Source organism: Coregonus clupeaformis, chromosome 15 (genome assembly GCF_020615455.1).
Source record: "Coregonus clupeaformis isolate EN_2021a chromosome 15, ASM2061545v1, whole genome shotgun sequence".
NCBI lineage: Eukaryota > Metazoa > Chordata > Actinopteri > Salmoniformes > Salmonidae > Coregonus > Coregonus clupeaformis.
In genome coordinates, this window is record NC_059206.1 from 615,278 (window position 1) to 638,575 (window position 23,298).

The 23,298-nt window shown below is 43.9% G+C and overlaps 1 protein-coding gene across 2 annotated transcripts in view; it reads left to right on the forward strand.

The window, feature by feature from the left end:
• LOC121582168 (collagen alpha-1(XI) chain) overlaps positions 1-23,298 on the forward strand; it is a 115,373-nt gene that overhangs the window by 68,877 nt on the left and 23,198 nt on the right. For both annotated transcript variants that reach the window (XM_041897793.2, XM_041897794.2), the window contains exons 13-38: positions 2,543-2,635; positions 2,768-2,824; positions 3,048-3,101; positions 3,288-3,341; positions 3,789-3,896; positions 3,999-4,052; positions 4,426-4,470; positions 5,185-5,238; positions 6,484-6,528; positions 7,389-7,442; positions 8,892-8,936; positions 9,076-9,129; positions 10,021-10,065; positions 10,834-10,887; positions 12,168-12,212; positions 12,770-12,823; positions 14,911-15,018; positions 17,291-17,344; positions 17,787-17,840; positions 18,985-19,029; positions 19,266-19,319; positions 19,443-19,487; positions 19,631-19,684; positions 19,858-19,911; positions 20,024-20,077; positions 21,167-21,364. In XM_041897793.2, coding sequence (XP_041753727.1) covers positions 2,543-2,635; positions 2,768-2,824; positions 3,048-3,101; positions 3,288-3,341; positions 3,789-3,896; positions 3,999-4,052; positions 4,426-4,470; positions 5,185-5,238; positions 6,484-6,528; positions 7,389-7,442; positions 8,892-8,936; positions 9,076-9,129; positions 10,021-10,065; positions 10,834-10,887; positions 12,168-12,212; positions 12,770-12,823; positions 14,911-15,018; positions 17,291-17,344; positions 17,787-17,840; positions 18,985-19,029; positions 19,266-19,319; positions 19,443-19,487; positions 19,631-19,684; positions 19,858-19,911; positions 20,024-20,077; positions 21,167-21,364 — 1,635 coding nt within the window. The remainder of the gene's footprint in view (positions 1-2,542; positions 2,636-2,767; positions 2,825-3,047; positions 3,102-3,287; positions 3,342-3,788; positions 3,897-3,998; positions 4,053-4,425; positions 4,471-5,184; positions 5,239-6,483; positions 6,529-7,388; positions 7,443-8,891; positions 8,937-9,075; positions 9,130-10,020; positions 10,066-10,833; positions 10,888-12,167; positions 12,213-12,769; positions 12,824-14,910; positions 15,019-17,290; positions 17,345-17,786; positions 17,841-18,984; positions 19,030-19,265; positions 19,320-19,442; positions 19,488-19,630; positions 19,685-19,857; positions 19,912-20,023; positions 20,078-21,166; positions 21,365-23,298) is intronic.

Below are 23,298 nucleotides of genomic sequence, written 5' to 3' on the forward strand. Positions count from 1 at the left end.
CCCTGATAAATGTAAATACATTTGCCAAAGTTATAGAGTAACTGCTGTCTGTTCAGATTTGTTTTTATATATTTCAGAATAGCCTACTACACCATGAAAATGCTGAAAATTTAGCCACAGAGGAACAATAGCATGAAATGCGTTTATAAAAGGCCACATTTTCCCCGGACCCTAGGCTACTAAAATGTTCCTCATGTGTAAGTGCCTCTACTCTGTGCTCTATGCCTCTACGCAAATGTGATGATATGCATGCAATGCTTTTTTATAAAGGCGATTTTTTTTAATGCGTTCCGGTGCCTCAGAGCTCCCCAGGTCACCCCGCTCTGGCGCTCACTTTTTGTTCCGGCACCTCCCGATTTACAAATGAAGCACTGGCCCCTTTAAATGTGGTCCTTGTGTTAAAACATAATGGAGCTATGCCCTTTATTAGGTGTCGTTGTGAACAATAGCCATGTCAAGATGTTACATCTAATCATCTTATTGGCCAATTATTGTTTGATTTTGCGTATTTCGATAGAGTGCTTGGTAGTTAGATGCCATTTGTGTGCCGTAGGTTTCTGCTTGGTCACAGTTCAAATCCCCTCCTCTCTCTCTCTCTCTCTCTCTCTCTCTCTCTCTCTCTCTCTCTCTCTCTCTCTCTCTCTCTCTCTCACGCTCTCTCTCTTCCTCTGGGCATGGTTGGATCTCTGTGTTATAGTTTGGTTCTGTGAGAGGATGGTGAGGCTCTTGAGGGACATTGTGATTTTGGTTCCTAGCAGTTGGTACAGCTAATTTGATGCTGGCAGATCATTTTGTGCTTGGACTGTATTATGGAGGAATGTCCAAAGTATATCTCACAGTGTACCAGGGAGGGAGGGAGGGAGGGAGGGAGGGAGGGAGGAGGGAGGGAGGGAGGGAGAGAGAGAGAGAGAGAGAGAGAGGGAGGGAGGGAGGGAGGGAGGGAGGGAGAGAGAGAGAGAGAGAGGGAGGGAGGGAGGGAGGAGGGAGGGAGGGAGGGAGGGAGGGAGGGAGGGAGAGAGAGAGAGAGGGAGGGAGGGAGGGAGGGAGGGAGGGAGGGAGGGAGGGAGGGAGGGAGGGAGCGAGAGAGAGAGTGAATGCAGTAGTGAGAAAGAGAATGGAAGGGTGAGATGGAGTGAGATATGGGGAGAGGGAGAGAGAGAGGGCGAGGGAGAGGGAGAGGGAGAGAGAGGGAGAGGGAGAGAGAGAGGGAGATCAAATTTGAGGTTCACTAGGAAAAATATAGATGAAAGATATCCCTAGCTAGAGAGATGTCGCTGTGTTGACATATACATTTTAGTCATTTAGCAGACGCTCTTATCCAGAGCGACTTACAGTTAGTGAGTGCATATATTTTTCATACTGGTCCCCCGTGGGAATCGAACCCACAACCCTGGCGTTGCAAATGCCATGCTCTACCAACTGAGCTACAGGATGCAAAGTAAGGTTTGCCAGGTTCATGCAAACCTGTGTTCAATGTTATTTTTCCCTCCATAGTAACAAGGTTGTGGTGACGGTTGTGGTGACAAATCCGCCCCACTGGTTTCTTGTTATTCATACCTACAGTAACAGAAACAGAAACACATCTCTGTAGGATCATCCAACTGTTTGCATTACTCACATTTCACCACTAGATGCCAGTATAGGCATGTGGACTTGTGATGGGAAAAGGACCATAACCAGGCAGTTTATGTACTGTATGAGCTAAGGTTTTTACAACTTAGTCGTTTTAATGCAAGCCTGAATTAGAATGTGCTATTTTTTTTAAACGTTTTTGAGTACAATCATATTTTCTTTATTTATTTAGACATTCTGTTTGAAGAATGGGTAACCTAGCCTGTAAGATGACTTGGCATTTTCTCAACCCGCTGTCTCTCTTCTTGCTTTGTCTGTCTCTGTCTCTGTCTCTGTCTCTGTCTCTGTCTCTGTCTCTGTCTCTGTCTCTGTCTCTGTCTCTGTCTCTGTGTCTGTTTGTCTCTTTGTCTGTCTGTCTCTGTCTCTATGTCTGTCTCTGTCTCTGTCTCTGTCTCTGTCTCTATGTCTGTCTCTGTGTCTGTCTCTGTGTCTGTGTCTGTCTCTGTGTCTGTCTGTCTCTTTGTCTGTCTGTCTCTGTGTCTGTCTCTGTGTCTGTCTCTGTGTCTGTCTGTCTCTTTGTCTGTCTGTCTCTGTGTCTGTCTCTGTCTGTCTCTGTCTCTGTCTGTCTCTTTGTCTGTCTGTCTCTGTGTCTGTCTCTGTGTCTGTGTCTGTCTCTGTCTCTGTGTCTGTCTGTCTCTTTGTCTGTCTGTCTCTGTGTCTGTCTCTGTGTCTGTCTCTGTGTCTGTCTGTCTCTTTGTTTGTCTGTCTCTGTGTCTGTCTCTGTGTCTGTCTGTCTCTTTGTCTGTCTGTCTCTGTCTCTGTCTCTGTCTCTGTCTCTGTCTCTGTCTCTGTCTCTGTGTCTGTCTCTTTGTCCATGTACCTGTATCTACTGGACTGTCCTCACCTGTTGGGTCTGGTTCTGAGTTCTGAGTTCTGAGTTCTGAATTCTGAGTTCTGCTCTCCCCCTCAGTTCCGCTTCAGTTCTGGAGGAGACTCTGGACAGAAGGGACCTCAGGTGTCTGCTCAGGAGGCCCAGATGCAAGCCATCATGCAACAAGCTAGGGTAAGGGTTACACCCACAAGTGCATACGCATGTACACACACACAAACACACAAGTGCATACACACACACATGCACACACACACCATTTTGTACCTCTCTAACTGTACCTCTCTAACCGTTTTCTCTCTCCAGCTGGCGATGCGTGGTCCTACTGGCCCTATGGGTTTGACTGGTAGATCTGGCCCTCTGGTACGTACCAAAGTCTTCCTCAGTCTCCTCACACACACACACACACACACACACACACACACACACACACACACACCTGTCGCATACACAGCCTGAGGAGAATAACTTATTATTGTGCTCATAGTTGATAAGATCCTATTATAATTGTAATGCAGATGCTACAACAATAATAGTGTTTGGATCTGAGTCTACCGTGACCTTATTGTGTTTGTCCTCCTCCCAGGGTTCTCCAGGTGTGGCTGGACTGAAGGGAGATTCTGGAGAGTCCGGTCCTCAGGTAAGACAGATGGAAGTTTCTAGACCACTAGAACCACTGGAACTGTTCTCCTGTAATCTCCAGCCCAAGTTCAGGGCTCTGCTATAAACGCAATTTACTTGGGTTCTTTTGTTAGGGTTATTTTGTTGGGGTTCTGTGGTAATATTCTCTTGTTGGATTCTCCAGTAACATTCTTCTTTCTTACAGGGACCTCGAGGACCCATGGGTTCTCATGGACCCTCTGGGAAGCCTGGCAGAAGGGTAAGTGTGAATGGGAGTCTTGCATGGATATTTAAAAAAAAATACAATTTAAGTTTGGCGTGCAGATTAGGATAGTTTGGGCCTCCCGAGTGGCGCAGTGGTCTAAGGCACTGCATCACAGTGCTTGAATCACAGTGCTTGAGGTGTTACTACAGACCCTGGTTCAAATCCAAGCTGTGTTGTCACCGGGAGTCCCATTGAGTGGCGCACAAGAGGGTTTGGCTGGGGGGGCTTTACTTGGCTCATCGTGCTCTAGCGAGTCTTGTGGTGGGCTGGGTGCCTACCGGCTGACTCCGGTCGTTGGTTGAAAGGTGTTTCCTCTGACACATTGGTGTGGCTGGCTTCCTGGTTAAATAAATAAAAATTAGAATTGTGCCCTTCAGAAAGTAGGGTGAAGCGGGTGTAACTGTTGATGGGTGTTGTAACATCTTTCATCTGTTTTTCCAGGGACGTGCTGGTTCTGATGGAGCCAGAGGCATGCCTGGTCAGACCGGAACCAAGGGAGACAGAGGGTTTGATGGTTTGGCTGGACTGCCTGGTGAGAAGGGACACAGAGTAAGTCACGTTGTTGTCGTTTTTCAGCTCCGTTGTATTATGCCGGTGTTTGGATGTCTTTTTTTGTGTGTACGTCCCACTGATCTTCTGTCTGTCCTTTAGGGTGAAGCTGGACCCCATGGACCTCCCGGACCCACAGGAGAGGATGGAGAGAGAGTAAGTACCACCACTCATCCTCCATCTCTTATCATCCCTACCCAGTTTCTTTCTCTCTCTATTTCTTAATCTTCCCACTCTGTGTGTGTATGTGTCCATACGTCAGCACATCAGTATGGTGTGTGTGTGTGTGTTTCTATGTGTGTGATGTGTATGATTTGTCAGTGTGTGATCTAAGTGTCTGCCATCTGTCATGTAGATGAGCCTTCTCACACTCTCCATCTCATTTTGACACCCCCATATCACTCCATCACCTGGCCCAATCACTACATTCCCGTCCTTTCCTCCTTTCACACCTCCCCTTTCCCTTTCCCTCTCTCCTATACTCCAAATTCCCACTTCCTGTTCTGACCATGTCACTTCCTGTTTCCAGGGAGACGATGGAGAGATCGGGCCACGGGGTCTGCCTGGTGAGCCAGTAAGTGTTTTGTTATGATGTCTATCCCCTTACTTACTGTACAACTCAATAAAGCATGTGTTGACATATACATTCTGGATTCAGATCCATACATGGAGTCCAGTTTATGGTATATGTACAGAGTTTTTTTTTTTACACAGGTTTAGTAACTAGGTAGCCTAGACCCTATATATGAATCCCAGAGGGTGAGAAGCCCATAGATTCCTCTTGTTCACAGTCTACTCTCCTCACGGCTGGTAGACAAGCTTCCCTTCCTCTCTGACAGGATTTATCCTGAGGAGAGGAGGAACAAAACAGGCAGAGAGAAAACGAGAGTTAGAGAAAGAAAAAGTCTGGGAGAGCATCATTATTGATAGATTGTGTGGTGCAGTATTTCAGACAGACCACCAGGGGGTGGTACACCACTGGTTTTCTGAGATACACTAGCTGTGAGAGGAAGGGGCACTGAGTCACGGCACTGAGATAACACTGTGTGATAGACACAGCAGTGAAGAGAATAGACATCAAGAATAGTGAAATCAATCTATGATGGTACAGAAAGATTCAAGAAGCCTCAAGCACACTTTAGATGAAAATCCATTATTCATTGTTGTCACAAGCTATTTTATTAACATCATATATTTACATTTAACGAACATTCTATATTTATTTGATAACTTTTGAAATGGATCATGGCATTGATGTTGGCATTTTGATGTATTTCTCTCTCTCCAGGGACCTCGTGGTTTGCTGGGACCAAAGGGACCTCAGGGACCTCCCGGACCCCCTGTACGTTTAGAACACACACACACTTTCCTTTCACACACAGTTCAGACAGAGATTCAGCAGTATTGAATTGCATTTCTCCAGCTCATAGCAACACCAACAAAAGACTAATGACACCCATAGGTAAATAACATATCCAGTATCTAAAGTACATAGGTAAATAACACATCCAGTCTCTACAGTACATAGGTAAATAACACATCCAGTATCTACAGTACATAGGTAAATAACACATACAGTATCTAAAGTACATAGGTAAATAACACATCCAGTATCTACAGTATATAGGTAAATAACACATCCAGTATCTACAGTACATAGGTAAATAACACATCCAGTATCTACAGTATATAGGTAAATAACACATCCAGTATCTACAGTACATAGGTAAATAACACATCCAGTATCTACAGTACATATGTAAATAACACATCCAGTATCTACAGTACATAGATAAATATCACATCCAGTATCTAAAGTACATAGGTAAATAACACATCCAGTATCTAAAGTACATAGGTAAATAACACATCCAGTATCTACAGTACATAGGTAAATAACACATCCAGTATCTACAGTACATAGGTAAATAACACATCCAGTATCTACAGTATATAGGTAAATAACACATCCAGTATCTAAAGTACATAGGTAAATAACACATCCAGTATCTACAGTACATAGGTAAATAACACATCCAGTATCTACAGTACATAGGTAAATAACACATCCAGTATCTACAGTACATAGGTAAATAACACATCCAGTATCTAAAGTACATAGGTAAATAACACATCCAGTATCTACAGTACATAGGTAAATAACACATCCAGTGTCTACAGTACATAGGTAAATAACACATCCAGTATCTAAAGTACATATGTAAATAACACATCCAGTATCTAAAGTACATAGGTAAATAACACATCCAGTATCTACAGTACATACATCAGATGATAAGAAAGGTTATGGCTGTAGATATGAAACTGTTTATGTCCGTCACTTTAACTTCTCTACATCATTTGGACTTGAGGGAAATCTCCCCTTGTTCCAATATGATGTTTCCTGATAAAGGTAATTGATATGGTAAAGTACACTGAGAAGATTGCAGCCTGTATCTACAGTGTATATGTCAGTCTATCCCTGAGGCACTCCCCATGTCCTTGTCAGTATTCTCTTTGTGTTCAGCTGAGTGTATGGCTTCATGTATTAAGTAGAGGCTTCATCTCATCTGATGGTGTGTTGCAGGGTGTGACTGGAATGGATGGCCACCCTGGACCCAAAGGAAACATTGTAAGTACTGAAAACACCCAGCTAAGGACTGTTCTTAGGCACGGTGCAAAGCAGAGTAGTAGTGTGACTACTCCACACACACCATTTGCATCTGACGTATGCCTCACACACATTCTCTCCATCCCCGACTCTTAACACTATCACACCATTTCTTCCCCTTCATTCCAGTCTATTTTCCCATCAAATGCACACTATTGTTTCAAGACTCATTTACTCACTCACACACTTCCACACTCACACACTTCCACACTCACACACTTCCTCACTCTGAATACTATCTTGCCCTCTAATGAAGAATAGACTGAGTGTATTGAGTCCTGTGAGAGTCCAGTCCTCCGTGGCTGTCTCAGTTATTCCGGGTCCATTTTGTGGGAGCGGTGTGTCCGTAATGAGAGAATGCCTGGCTGGAGCAGACAGTGTATCCACTGGGAATGCTCCAATTAGAGAGAGAGATGGAATATCCACAGTCTTTTCCCAGCCGCTGCGAACAGGGAACATAATTGATTGTCTATTATCTCGGAAGCGAGGCATTTGCGTTTGAGTTTGAGGTTCAGCAGTTTCTTTCATTAGGAAAGTGAGTGTGTGTGTCTGTGTGTGTGTGTGTGTGTGTGTGTGTAATGTTCCCTCCAGCTGGAAAAGGCTACAAAAACACAGTAGGTATAGCCTGTCTGCATGTTACAAAGTAATAATGTAGTGATACTGACTCAATATAAAGGCCCCTCAGTACACTGCATTCCTAGTCTCCCATCTTTTACCTCTTCAATCTACTCTGTCCTTTGTACTATGTGTATCAGTCCTAGTGTAAGGGTTAGTCTAATGTCCTGTGGATGAATGTAACCAAGGTGTTTTCTCCTTAATAGGGACCACAAGGAGAACCTGGCCCCAATGGACAGCAAGGGAACCCTGGTGCTCAGGTCAGTGTGATGTTATGATCCCTCTTGGGCAGGTTATGAGATTGTGGCCTTCATTTGGTTGGTCATTGTATGGTCATGCCCAATCTTCCCTCAAATCTTCTGGCGTGCGTTTACAGTGAACACTGAGGCTGTACCCTTACAGTTTTAGACAGTAGGCAATAGGCTATTGTGGCTTTTTGAGTATAATGTAGGCCTGCCAACAAAACCAATGGCGCAAATCCCATAACATTTTCACATGGAAATAGATTTTGATTTCTATGATATAGTCTACAGTAGCCTATATGTGGTGTTCAATGCAGGCCTACATTGCATGAGACTTTAAAAAACCTTTTTACATTATGAAGGGCTTGACATTAATTGATGATTTTTTACTTGGTCTGTAACACAATGGGCCAAATAGGTGCCTGTAAATTGTTGTATGATGGAAGAAACCACTTTACAAAATAAAATGTATTAGTATTACCATATAGAGAATTAGACAATGTAGGCAACCCCTCTGCCTATTGTCTTATTTGCATATTCAAGCCTGTCTCAAAATACAACACTGCCCCTTTAATTAAGACATAAGCTTTTTACCTGACTGGTTTTTCAAAGACAGCTTGAAATGTAGCCTACACATTTTGTGCTCTTGTAGGAAGCAGTAACTCCCCATTGCTGACCTATACTTATCTATAACCCAGCTAATAACTCGGTAACTAGCAAAGAAGATCAACAAATGTGCACACCACCCTGCGGTCTGATCTGAACTGATCTGAAAAGCGCATTCACTGTCAGGTGATTGAAAGACTGCACTTGGGCTACCCCCGCCAATAGAATTCTACTCCGTTGCACTCTGGCTCTGCCTACAACAAAATCACAGACTCAATCTTGCAAAGTTAGATTTGTTTTGGATTGTTGTATTGAAAAGGGGCTGATATAATGTTGATTCGATCACAGAAAAAACGTTGATCTATATAGGCCGTCATTATAAATAAGAATTTGTTCTTAACTGACTTGCCTAGTTAAATAAAGGTAAAATAAATATAGTGCTCTTGCGTCTCGGCGCGGCATAGCATTTATTCTGTGCGGCGTAGCATTTCTTCTGCGCGGCATAGCATTTCTTCTGCGCGGCATAACATTTCTTCTGCGCGGCATAGCATTTCATCTGCGCGGCATAGCATTTCTTCTGCGCGGCATAGCATTTCATCTGTGCGGCATAGCATTTCTTCTGCGCGGCATAGCATTTCTTCTGCGCGGCATAGCATTTCATCTGCGCGGCATAGCATTTCTTCTGCGCGGCATAGCATTTCTTCTGCGCGGCTGTCCTTGAGCAAGTGCGCAACGTAAAGGGAACATTGGTCATGCCGACTATGACACGTTGATGTTGGACCATTGGTTGGATTGTCTGTTCCTGTTTCATCCCCCAATTAATTTATACTGACAATGTCCTTCCTCTCTCTCTCTCTACAGGGACTTCCAGGTCCACAGGGAGCCATCGGGTCCCCAGGAGAGAAGGTACGGGCCCTGGCCACTCGAACACATACCTACACCATGATGGGATGTGAGCAGTATTGTGGCTCCCCTGTTTATGTGAGTCTGTTGTCTTCTCTGTTCTATCTCTAACTTCCTCTTTCTCCTCCTCTGCTCTCCTCAGGGTCCTACTGGAAAACCAGGACTGGCAGGAATTCCAGGAGCTGACGGACCCCCGGTAAGTGAAGAAACACACTCCCGATCACACACACTCCCCACCTTCTCGCAGAGAACACCTGTGCTATTTCCAGGTGGGCCTTGGAAGATGCAGGTGGCAGGTGAGAGAGAGAGAGAGAGAGAGAGAGAGAGAGAGAGAGATAGTGAGAGAATGGAAGAGAGAGAGAATGGAAGAGAGAGATAGCCAGATGAGAGCAGCGTCTGTCGCTGTATTCCCCCACGATTCTCTACTGGCTTTGATATGTTTGTGGAGTGGTATTACCACACGAGTGTTACCTCACTGGTGTTACCACACTGGTGTTACCTCACTGGTATTACCACTCTCTCCTTTCATCTCCCTTCTTCTAGTATCTGCCTCTTAGTCTCCATACACCCCTCTCTCTCCCTCTCTCTCCCTCTCTCTCCCGCTCTCTCCCACTCTCTTCCCCTCTTTCTTCTGTCGACTTCTATTTTCTGCCTCTTGAGAATCCATCCCTCCATCCATCCCCCTCTCTCGCTCTCTCTCTCTCTCTCTCTCTCTCTCTCTCTCTCTCTCTCTCTCTCCTCCTTTCTGAAACCGTATCAGCTGACATTGCACAGCTCTCTTATCTCAAGGGAACACAATCAACTTACCTCAACTCTTTTTTACTCGACATGCTAAGTGGTTTGTGTGTATTTGTGTGTGTGTGCACGCCCGCGTTTGTGTGTGTTCTTCCAGGAGTATTGAGACTGAAAGCCCTTGTCTTTAAGAGGTTCTACAATAGACCATAGTGCTTGTATAACGCTGGGCATTATCGTACATCCTGGTATGATTTTACACCTTAATAATCCCTGTGTAATAGTGGTGTAGTATTTATGATCTAGTGCTAATTATCCCAGGACCACCATTAATGTTGCTGTTAATAATTCACAGGGTCACCCTGGCAAGGAAGGACCCAACGGAGAGAAAGGACATTTGGTAAGTTTCTCTCTCTTTATGGGTATTATGTTGTTGTTCATTGTCTTTTTTTATCAGGATCTGTTTATCAGGATCTGTAATCAGGATCTGTTTATCAGGATCCTTTTGTCTTTTACTTTAGTTATTGCTCTTTGTTCTCTCTCTCTCTCTCTCTCTCTCTCTCTCTCTCTCTCTCTCTCTCTCTCTCTCTCTCTCTCTCTCTCTCTATCTCGCTATCTCTTGCTATCTCTCTCTATCTCGCTATCTCTCGCTATCTCTCTCTATCTCGCTATCTCTCTCTATCTCGCTATCTCTCTGTCTCTCTCTCTCTCTCTCTCTCTCTCTCTCTCTCTCTCTCTCTCTCTCTCTCTCTCTCTCTCTCTCTCTCTCTCTCTCTCTCTCTCTCTCTCTCTCTCTCTCTCTCTCTCTATCTCGCTATCTCTTGCTATCTCTCTCTATCTCGCTATCTCTCGCTATCTCTCTCTATCTCGCTATCTCTCTCTATCTCGCTATCTCTCTGTCTCTCTCTCTCTCTCTCTCTCTCTCTCTCTCTCCCCCTCTCTCTCTCTCTCTCCGTCTCTATCTATTTATCTCTCTCTCTCTCTCTCTCTCTCTCTCTCTCTCTCTCTCTCTCTCTCTCTCTCTCTCTGTATCTCTCTCTCTTCTTCCCTCATTCTTTCTCACTCACTATATTTCTCTCAATCTTCAGATACATTTGCATATTTCATTTACATTAATGTAAATGACTCTCTGTTACAAGCATCTCTCCACGCTTTTATCTTCCTCCAGGGTCCTGCAGGCCCTCAAGGCCCAATCGGTTATCCTGGGCCCCGAGGCGTGAAGGTGAGTTTTACGCCCCAGTGTCTCATCCACCCACAGGCTTAATTCACTCCTAATACACTTCCTTTCCTGAAGGTCACATGGTATCAGTGTAACTCTCCCATTGGTCTGGTCTGTCATTAGGTAAAACAGTCTAATCCTCAGTCCCTCTGTCTTTTTTAAAATGCCAACGTGAAAGTAGAACATAGAACTGAAATTGCACTTTGTATGCAATGAAATGGGCCTAGTTTGCGATTATATTATGACATTTCATACTCTGTGTGTGGACCAGACCTATTTTTTAAACGAGTAGGATTTTAACTGAACAAAACCCATCTGTGACATGCAGATAGTCAATATTAGAGCAAATCATAAACCTGGTTTCCCCTAATTACATTATGTTACCAGAAGTACTTAATTAGGCTAATATATACACACGATGAGTGGCTAACCCAACACAGTTAGAGTAGTTAGAAATCATTGATTAACTGTTGATGCTAATCTATGTAAAGCTCATAACTCAGTTGAGAGACTGGGCTGGTGGGCCGGGTGGGTGAGATAAGGAAGCAGGGCTGTAGCCTCAGCTCCCTCTCTACAGCCCTGGGAGTGATCACACTGCTTCTTGATCCTCACTAATGACTAGCTGATTTAAAGTAGAGAAACATGTAGGCTAGAGGACTCACATCAAATGGCCCTTGCAGAGAGGGGTTAAGGGGCCAAATTAATTACACCACCCACTGACTGTTTGTGTGAGGCTGGTGCATGATTATGGTTCATGGCTCTTGGTGTGTGCTCTCTAAAGCTCTTATCCTCTGATAGTCTCTGTGTTTCAGAGAGAACAGGCTCTGTGACTGTCGCTGGTTTAATGAAAGTACAGTCAATGTATATGCGATAAAAGATAGCTATAGGTCACCATCAATTCTGCTCCTATACTATAAAGTTCCACCCCAGTATAATAGCTTAGAGCTCCTTTAGAGATCATATTAACTTTATTTATAGAGCATGAGAAATTGCAAACTTAGTTATCATTCAGCCTTAGTTGAAAGTGTGTTAATATTTGTAGCTTTCAGCTCCAGTTCAGAGTGTTAATGCTAATGAAGCCCCAGTTGGTAGTGTCTGGTTGATGTTCTATTGCCCTAAAGTGGCGTGCCCCAGACAGACATGTTCACTAACCTCTCTCTCTCTCTCTCTCTCTCTCTCTCTCTCTCTCTCTCTCTCTCTCTCTCTCTCTCTCTCTCTCTCTCTCTCTCTCTCTCTCTCTCTCTCTCTCTCTCTCACTCTCTGTCTCTCTCTCTCTCTACCAGGGAGCCGACGGTGTACGAGGCCTGAAAGGAGGAAAGGGTGAAAAGGTAAGAAATTAGTGTGTGTGTGTCTGTGTGTCTGATCTATCTCTGTTGTTAGTGGTCATATAAAATGTGTCGGCCGTATGTGGTGATGATGAATATAGTGATGATGATGATTTTGATAATAAGGATGAAGGTGATTGTGGTGATGATGATGATGATGATGATGATGATTATGATGATGATGATGAAGGTGATTGTGATGATGATGATATGATGGTGATGATGATGATTATGATGATGATGAAGGTGATGAAGGTGATTGTTGTGATGGTGATGATGATGATGATGATAAGAATGATAAGAATGATGGTATACGTTGCCAATTCACATAAATATCAGGCTAGCCTACTATTATTTGGGAAAAAATAAGATCTAGAGTTTCTATGGCAACACGGACAGCCAAAAGCAATGTTACAGCTATGTGTGTGTGTGATGTGTGCATATGTGTTTGTGAATGCCTTTGTGAGGGCGGATATGGCTTTTCACTACTCTCCAAAATGAATTACCACATTCTCAATACCTTTTCTTTCTCCCCCTCCTCCTTTCTTTCTTTCACTCAGGGAGAAGATGGATTCCCTGGCTTCAAGGGAGATATGGGAATCAAGGGTGACAGGGTGAGACATTTATCTTTTGTTCAGGTTTTTGTCAAATGCCGTCAACTATATCTGGACGTCTCAGAACACATTTATATCCAACACAGTATAAGGAAATGTATTCCATCATCTGTGAGTTCAATCTGTCAGGGATTTAGTGTGCCTTTGATAGGCTTATGATGAAGGGTACAATAAAACCCAGTTTGACTTTGAAAAATGGGCAAAAAAGTCCTTAGAGAAAAAACAATAAGCTAGTTGTCATTGGCTGATGATTTTGGCCAGTGCAGAGTTGATCCTAAGTCCTCTGGTCCCATGGGAGGTGACCTTTACTTAAACTGGTCGATGGTATTGATCCCCGACTGTCTGTTTGTCCCCCCCCCCCTCGATTGGCCTGAAGTCATTGTGGAATTATGGGTAATGAGCAAACACTGACTGTGACTGTCTTTGTTGCCAGCTCTGGCAAGTGAGAGTTTGTGTGTGTACGTGTGTGTGTGTGTGTGTGTGTGTGTGTACGTGTGTGTGTGTGTGTGTACATGCGTGTGTGTGTGTGTGTTTGGGTATGTGTGTGTCTTCCTCTCAATCAAACACCCTCCACCTTTCTCTCAATCCCCCTCTTCCATCTCTCCAATTACCTCTTGACGTCTATCCGACCTCTCTGAGACTAACAGGACAGAAAAACTGGCATGTAAACCCAGAAATAGAATCCCTCTCCAAACTAACTGTGTCAGTCAGAGATTAACTTTAGACTTTTCAAGTCACCTTAAAACCCCTTCAACAGGAGTAGCTCTGGCCCTTACTTCAAACACAACACCCTCAATCCTGACCAGGCCTTCTTTAGAGGAGTGGAGAGATAGAGAGATAGAGGAGAAAATCGATGAGGAGCTTTAAACCCCTTCAAAACGGAGAGAGAGAACAAGACAAGGGGCTTCAGTCTGTCTTCCTCTGGAGATGTAGCAGCCTCTGATGAAAGAGAGGAGAGATGGGGGATTTGAGAGAGGGGGATTTGGGAGTAGGGGAAGAGAGGAGGATTTGGGAGTGGGGGAAGAGAGTAGGATTTGGGAGTGGGGGAAGAGAGGAGGATTTGAGTGGGCCCTGTGTTTGGGAGGAGAGGAGGCAGGAGGCGCCCAGCATGGACCGGAATCTGAATGTCTGCCTGTGTTGCATGCTTATGAGTGTGTGTTGCATGCTTATGAGTGTGCGTGTTAGAGAGAGAGAGTCTGCTTAATGAGCTTTTTAGCATGAGTTGGTGTGTGAGTGTTGAGCTGGAAGAGAGAGTTTCTGTGATGACTTTGTGTGTGTGTGTGTGTGCATACTGTATGTAAGTGACTCTATTCGTGTGATTGAGTGCAAGTGTGTGTGTGCCTGCGAGTGTGTGTGTGTTACGGCGAGTGTACGGGGTCCGTTCACGGTCCTCTGGGTCGGCGCGGTAGTGGCTGGTTGTCAGAGCCAGTTTATACCCTGCTGTTTAGAGACGTGCTGTGCACTGCCTTGTAGCAACCTTAGTGCCACTAACCCACCAGAGGATTAACCCACTTTAAGGCAATAAAATGCTTCTTATATCACACAGTCAGCTTGACAGACAGACAGACAGACAGACAGCAGCCTCAGGAGCCTCATTTGATTCATTAACCAGCTACAGAGCATCAGAGACTGACCTGCTACACACTCTGTCTGAAGGACTTGGAGGAGCAGGTGTCATAACTGAAATAGTGACTGGAACAAACTGGTGTCACTGCCTGAAACAGTGACTGAATGAAACGATGTGAGGATGAAATGGTGTCATGACTGAAAAAGCGATTGGATCGATCTGAGGCTGGTATTGCATTTTGCTGGGCCCGAGAGAGCAGGTGTTATGACTAAACAGTGACTGAAATGATCTGAGGATTGAAGTGCAGTCTGAAGGCCTGGACCTGTTGAGTGCATGGCTCTTTGATGTGGCATGACACAAAACATCAAGATAGAAGATACGGTATGACTCGATAAGTAAATCAACAACATGGAATGCCACAATACGTGATTCTAGGATATGATACAACATGATACTCTGAGAAATAGTATGACGCTATATGAGATGCCCCTGAACAACCTGGTTATGTGTGTTTTCGTAGGGTGAGCTGGGACCTGCTGGACCCAGAGGAGAGGACGGACCTGAGGGGCCCAAGGGTCGCTCCGGTCTCCCTGGAGATGCTGGCCCTCTTGGACCCAACGGTGAAAAGGTGAGTCGTCTTTGTCCATGTGACCAGCTCCTCATACTTTAAAAAGGCCATTATTCTTGTGATCAAATCTCTGTTAAGTTACATGGAACTGAAGATGAGGACGAAACACCACCACTCAACTTCTCCCCTTTCGCTAATCAATGGCTGTATCTATAGACCAAATCTACCTGCCACCTGCTCTTAAACTGTACAGTCGTGGTCAAAAGTTTTGAGAATGACACAAGTATTGGTCTTCACAAAGTTTGCTGCTTCAGTTTTTTTAGATATTTTTGTCAGATGTTACTATGGTATACTGAAGTATAATTACAAGCATTCCATAAGTGTCAAAGGCTTTTATTGACAATTACATTAGGTTTATGCGTCAATATTTGCAGTGTTGACCCTTCTTTTTCAAGACCTCTGCAATCCGCCCTGGCATGCTGTCAATTAACTTCTGGGCCACATCCTGACTGATGGCAGCCCATTCTTGCATAATCAATGCTTGGAGTTTGTCAGAATTTGTGGGTTTTTGTTTGCCCACCCGCCTCTTGAGGATTGACCACAAGTTCTCAATGGGATTAAGGTCTGGGGAGTTTCCTGGCCATGGACCCAAAATGTCGATGTTTTGTTCCCAGAGCCACTTAGTTATCACTTTTGCCTTATGACAAGGTGCTCCATCATGCTGGAAAAGGCATTGTTCGTCACCAAACTGTTCTTGGATGGTTGGGAGAAGTTGCTCTCTGAGGATGTGTTGGTACCATTCTTTATTCATGGCTGTGTTCTTAGGCAAAATTGTGAGTGAGCCCACTCCCTTGGCTGAGAAGCAACCCCACACATGAATGGTCTCAGGATGCTTTACTGTTGGCATGACACAGGACTGATGGTAGCGCTCACCTTGTCTTCTCCGGACAAGCTTTTTTCCGGATGCCCCAAACAATCAGAAAGGGGATTCATCAGAGAAAATGTCTTTACCCCAGTCCTCAGCAGTCCAATCCCTGTACCTTTTGCAGAATATTAGTCTGTCCCTGATGTTTTTCCTGGAGAGAAGTGGCTTCCTTGCTGCCCTTCTTGACACCAGGCCATCCTCCAAAAGTCTTTGCCTCACTGTGCGTGCAGATGCACTCACACCTGCCTGCTGCCATTCCTGAGCAAGCTCTGCACTGGTGGTGCCCCGATCCCGCAGCTGAATCAAATTTAGGAGACGGTCCTGGCGCTTGCTGGACTTTCTTGGGCGCCCTGAAGCCTTCCTCACAACAATTGAACCTCTCTCCTTGAAGTTATTGATGATCCGATAAATTGTTGATTTAGGTGCAATCTTACTAGCAGCAATATCCTTGCCTGTGAAGCCCTTTTTGTGCAAAGCAATGATGACGGCACATGTTTCCTTGCAGGTAACCATGGTTAACAGAGGAAGAACAATGATTTCAAGCACCACCCTCCTTTTAAAGCTTCCAGGCTGTTATTCTAACTCAATCAGCATGGCAGAGTGGTCTCCAGCCTTGTCCTCGTCAACACTCTCACCTGTGTTAACGAGATAATCACTGACATGATGTCAGCTGGTCCTTTTGTGGCAGGGCTGAAATGCAGTGGAAATGTTTTTGGGGGGATTAAGTTCATTTTCATGGCAAAGAGGGACTTTGCAATTAATTGCAATTCATCTGATCACTCTTCATAACATTCTGGAGTATATGCAAATTGCCATCATAAAAACTGAGGCAGCAGACTTTGTGAAAATGTATATTTGTGTCATTCTCAAAACTTTTGACCACGACTGTACATGTTTAGGAATGGTTGATTTATAACCAGTGAAACTCTGGAGTGACCTTATTTACTGTTCATTAAAACAAGGACACTTCTTTTTGAAGCTATAAGACATAGATATATTTACTTTTCCCCAGTAGTGTCTCTCTCTACTCTCATTATGTAGTTGGGAATCAGAATAATTTAAGAGTTTCTCTGGGGAGTTCTATCTTAAGAAGTGGAACATGGAGAGAGCCAGTTTCCTCTTCCCACGTCCCGCCCACGTCTAGCAGGACGAGGGTTTAAACAAAAAAAAATGGCTTCACATTGGCCTGACCCAGAATAGGGGGACTAGAGGAGATAGATTGAGGATCAAAAGAGATAGTACAGAGGATTGTTTCAGTAATACAGTACAGTACCCATTACACACAACCATAGTCACTCTATATGTATGTTCATGTAAAAAGGAATTTATAAATAAATCAAAATTGATTATTGATTGATATACATACAGAACCGATGTTGACTGTGTTCTGATTTTCCTGGCCCACAGGGCAAACTGGGTGTTCCAGGGTTGCCAGGATACCCAGGAAGACAAGGACCAAAGGTATGTCCCCCTTTCCTCCACAGATCCCTCTCTTTCTCTATCTTTAATACAGTGGATGTTTCTGGGAGCCGCTTCTGAAGGGCCCTTGATTGAACATGGCGTTAGTGATGACCTGATCTGATCTGACGGGCCAGCGGGGCAGCACTCTGATGCAGGCGGGCGCAGGGCGAACATATTTGAACCTCCCTGATCAAGGGATTGTTTGAACCTCCCTGATCTGTCTGACACCAAAAGGAAGGATTTAGCCTTTTGGTGTCAGACAGACGCCCACTGCCCAGCCTCTACCTACAATGCATCACTGCTGCCTACAACAGAGCTTTTATTTTACACCACTCAACATCTTTATTCCTCACGTTTGATTAACCTGGGATTTAATCTCTTTCGCCTCTCTTTATCTCTCTCTCTCTTTCTATCGCTCTCTCCCTTTTTTTTCTCAACACAGGGATCTCAGGGTTTCCAAGGTTTCCCCGGAGCCAACGGAGAGAAAGGAACAAGGGTACGTCAGAGAACATTTCCTGTCAAAGTTTTAATACTTAGTATTTAGTATTAGTTTCCTTAAGTTTCAAGTTATAGTTGAATACTGTATCTACTCTACATAACTATAAAACAACCTACTGTGGATGTGCGAGCCAGCTAAGTGCTTTTCATTTTGTAGTTTTAGTATTCTACCCACCCCTGAGAGGATTGGATCAATACTGAATCAGATCAATGGAGATAGGGTTTTTCTCTCTCTAGTGCTACTTCAAAACACACAGGGAGTTTTAGTCAAAGGGAAGAAGATTAATCCAAGGACAAAAATACAGTTGTATTTCTTCTTCATTACCATCCTCACATAAACTCATTTTTAAGAGCATTGAAAAGCGCCACAAAGGTAATTTATCATATTGTACGGTAGTTGCCGAAATATTTCATTTTCTTTTAAAAGAGACGGGTCATTAGTTTAGTCTGGAGAGTAATGGTTTGTCACAAAGTGTAGAACGACGTACGGTACACAAGGCTTTTTATCTTCTATCACAGAAACATGAGAACTTATGAGGCAGAACCCTTAACGCTCTGATGTAGAGTGATGGTCGGAACATGAGAATTTATGAGGCAGAACCCTTAACGCTCTGATGTAGAGAGATGGTCGAAACATTTACATTAGTTTCATTGCTGTCATTTGTAAATCTAAAACCCACACAGTCATAATTCCATTCTTTCTTCATTTGACATACAGTAAGGGAATATGGTCTCATATAGCGTTGTTTTCTAGATCTACCTCAATGGTCTCTCGCCCAACAACAGTTTAGGATATCTAAACCGATTTATCTACTTTCATTATCAAAAATAAATGTGCCTTTGTTCGCTCCTATTAGACAGAGAAGAAGAAAGAGTCTTGCCATAGATAGATGAATACATTGCATATACATTTAAGTCATTTAGCAGACACTCTTATCCAGAGCGACCCATAGTGAAGGTTGAATGAGGAATATGTCTAAATGTTAGTTGAAGTAGCCATGGTGATAGTGAGAATGGGACTAATCTAATGATTGCTACAGGTCTAGTTTATCTGATAGGTTAGATAGGTCAGGGCAGTCTCAAATTCATTACCGTCACAACTTGTGACCTCTGACCTCTGTATGTGTTCTGGTTCCTCACAGGGACTTGCAGGGAAGGCTGGCCCAAGAGGACAGAGAGGACCAACGGTAGGTCTACTTCCCCTTTGACCTCTACTATCCACAGGCAATAGATATAGGTAACAATGACAACGGTGTGTCCGGGTGACCGAGGTTATCAATATTTACCTTGACCCCCAATAGGAGGTTAAGTGAATGAAATGAGAACATCCTCTAATAGTGAAGGATATCTTCAGAGGATGTACCTTCTTTATTGGTATTCCTCCCTCCTCACGTTCCTCCTCTTATTCTTCCTCTTCTCCCAGGGACCTCGTGGAGAGAGGGGGCCAAGGGGACCAACAGGAAAAGCTGGACCAAAGGTGAGTCAGGGTCTGTGATCTAACATGGCGGACATATTGCCTCACTATCATACAGTGGTATGATCTTGTCTGTCATTGGCTGAGTCCCTTCTGACTACTTCTTGTTTCCTTCCTGTCTCCCAGGGAACCTCAGGAAGTGACGGCCCCCCAGGACCTCCCGGTGAGAGGGTATGTACTGGAGCATCTTTCACCTCAAACACCAATTAATCTATATCATGCTGATCCATTTCCAATATTGCTTATTGATCACTAGTTTATTGATTGATTGGTTGATTAATTGATTGACTGTATCATCTGCTTGTGTGTTTCAGGGTCTTCCAGGGCCTCAAGGACCTACAGGATTCTCCGGACCAAAGGGCCCACCCGTAAGACAAACAAAACGTACAACACAACACTGGCACACACTTAATAATGCCTTTCCTCTGTGTTAGTCTGTCTATAGTGTTTTTCTGGTATACTAAGTCTCTCTGAGACCCGATCTGTACTACAGGGATATATGTGTAGCAGCTCTGAGGTTTTCTGTCTGTGTGTTTCTCAGGGACCTGCTGGGAAAGATGGTCTGCCCGGACACCCTGGACAGAGAGGAGAGACTGTGAGTACACACAGTGTTGTTGTCCTATGGCTGTGTCATAGACCAGAGTTTATATTCTCCTGAACCTTGTATACCATCTTCTTACCGCTCTTCTTCTCTCTTCTCCTTGCAGGGTTTCCAAGGCAAGACTGGCCCACCTGGACCCCCAGGAGTGGTCGGACCTCAGGTGAGTTCTGTCACACACCACCATAATACTAACATACTCACACACACACACACACACACACACACACACACACACACACACACACACACACACACACACACAAACACATCCCACTATATCATATCTGTGACACAAACCACCCAGTACAATACATTTCGGTGGACTGGCCTCATCGACAAATAGACGTGCAGAGATCGTGTGTGTATGATTAGTTTATTATCACTGATGAGTAGCTTGATGTGACTCACATTGTGTCAATGCGGTCACATAACTCTGTAAACAGCACACTTCCTCTTTGTCAGTCCTCATCTAACTTAGATGCAGTTAGGGAAAGAAATTAGGCCTCACCGAAATCCTGTTCTGTAAATAATGAATGCCCACTTGTTTGTATGGAATGCATATCAATGAAAACTGAATAGCTACAGTAGGGCTCTCAAAAACACCATTCGTTTTTTTTATCTCTACCTAGGCTAAGATTAAGATGATCATGGGCAGGATGTGCAGTTAGCAGTCATTAGGGTGTCGCAAGAGTGACATAAGGATGACTTACAGGTGTCGTAATGACGTCATAGTGAATTTTAGGCAGAGTTTTTGCTGTGTTTGTTGTGCTGACAGAAGGACTTTCCTCCTGTCCATATCTGGCTAGGCATGACTGTCAGAGTGTTGTTTATCCGCTTAGATATTAGCACTTAGCTGTTTATTCATTATGCATGCTCAGTTAACAGCCATTTCCACCCAGAGCTTTTCTCCTAATGCTAATTGAGAACATTACATGTATTGATGATGTTGTTCTGGCAGATGAATGACACTTTCCTGGAGTGACTAGCGGGTACCGGGGGTTCTGGCTTACCACTCACCCACGCTCTGTCACCCTGTACTCATACATTTTGTAAAGACACCCTGATACACTTTGTTGACTTATTCATACTCTCTCTCTCACTGTCCTCCATCTCTCTCTCTCTCTCTCTCTCTCTCTCTCTTCTCTCTCTCTCTCTCTCTCTCTCTCTCTCTCTCTCTCTCTCTCTCTCTCTCTCTCTCTCTCTCTCTTTCTCTCTCTCTCTCTCTCTCTCTCCCTCCCTCCATCCACAGGGCCCCACAGGTGAGACTGGACCAATGGGAGAGCGTGGCCATCCCGGACCCCCAGGCCCACCCGGTGAGCAGGGTCTTCCTGGATCTGCTGGTAAAGAGGGAGCTAAGGGTGACCCCGGTCCCGCTGGCCCGGCTGGTAAGGATGGTCCCCCTGGTCTGAGAGGGTTCCCAGGAGAGAGAGGTCTGCCCGGCCCAGTGGTGAGTAGCACACACCTCACATAATTTGTGACTGACCGGCTCGATTCGGTCTTATGTAGCAAAATTTGAAATTGTGTTTTTTACATTGGATAAAAGTAGAGACTCCGAGCTACAAAATGGTATATCATACATTACAGTTGAGGAACAATGGGAAAGTAATTCTGCTTTGAAAGGTGATAAACTTTTAACCCCACTTTTGAGAAAATGGTCCTTGAATGTTTTGGTAAACCTACTGGAGAGCTCTTCTTTGTCTACATCCATTCAGCATCATTCACACCCTCTTAAGCCTTAGCCCCAACCATCTATTTAAGGATTCACATGTGAGGCCATGTGCTAAACAGAGTGAGTATGGTAGTGTACTAAACAAACAAAGATTTCAAGACTAAAGGCTGGTTTAAACTACGTCTATCGACATGTCTGTAGACAGTTGTCGCAGTGACATCATGACATTCTATTGTCGTCTGACATCAAACTTGTCATTGTCATTATGGAAAGTATAAACACAAAACCTACAGGCTGCATGACATCAGCAACCTGGTGGTCCAAAATAGCATAACTGGTGTATTTTAACACCAGTAAACCCATCCATTTAAAAATGAATTTAGCATGCTGTATGTCAATCTAGCAAACCAGGCAACTAAAAGCAACTTTCTAAACAATGTTTTGGTTCGTTTCTAACGTTAAGTTAGCTGGCTAGCCAGTTTAAATAATGACCAAACCATATAGCTGACGACGTCTTAACTTTAGCTCATTTAAATTCATTATTACAGGAAAATAAACCCACAACAAGATAATTATTTACAAGTTAATGGCGAGCTAATTACAGAAAATAGCTTACGGTTGTGAGTGTGACAAAATAAAATCAGGGCTTTCTACCAGAGAATTTTAGAACTTGGACACTGTCTCGTTGGCCTAACGTTATACCCTAAATTGCAGGTCATGTTGTTCTTCACATTACTGTCTCTGGTAAACACACACTATAAAATCTAAGTTTATTTGTCACACGCACAGGATACAGAAGGTGTAAACGGTACCGTGAAATGGTTACTTAGTGGAGTATTTTGTTTAGACTTGTAGCTAGCTAGCTAGCTAAACAATTAACCATAATCCCAACTCATAATGTTACTACCCTGCATGACTCTACAGGTAGCTAACCAACTAGGTTCAATGTTAGCTAGCTAGCTAACATTCGGCTATAACTAGCAATGCAAATGGCTCTGAGAAACAAATCATTTTACTACACAGATCATACACGTAACATTAGCTAGCGAGCCAGCCTGCTAACGTTAGCTAGCTAACAGTACACTTTAACTTGCAATGAAAACAACTTTCGGACAAAATGTTAAATGTATAGTATCTGAAAATGTAGCTAGCTAGACTCTCTTACCCGTATACATGGATGAATGCGTCTCCCTCTCTGTCATGGATGCCATGGGTGCCCTTAGTTTAAAGATGTAATCTGGAGACAGGTGTTTTATACAACAGCCTTCTGTGTGTCCTCTTTTCGACTCCCTCTGCATATTTGCAATCAAACGCCAGAATTTTTTCCATGTCCTTAGCTATCATACTCTGCTTCCACCGGGCATTCCACTGATTTCAAAACTCAGTCCTCCAGAAAGTGGAGAGAAACTATTTTGCAGTTCTTCGTGATATCTTTCAAAAAAGCCGCGTTAGAAAGGATTACCTACACATACTGAGCAGCTCATGTCATAGACATAAGCATGGCAGACCAATCCGAACTCATCTCTCGGCATGTCTAGCCCATCCATTATCTCAGCCAATCATGGCTAGCGGGAAGGTTCTGTGGCTAAACAAACTAGACTCATATTTTAACAATTGTATTCGTATTTACAGATGGCATACACATTTGTTATTAAGGCACATGAAAGTTCACATGTTCCAGAAGTCATTTCTGCCAAAAAACACATTTTGAT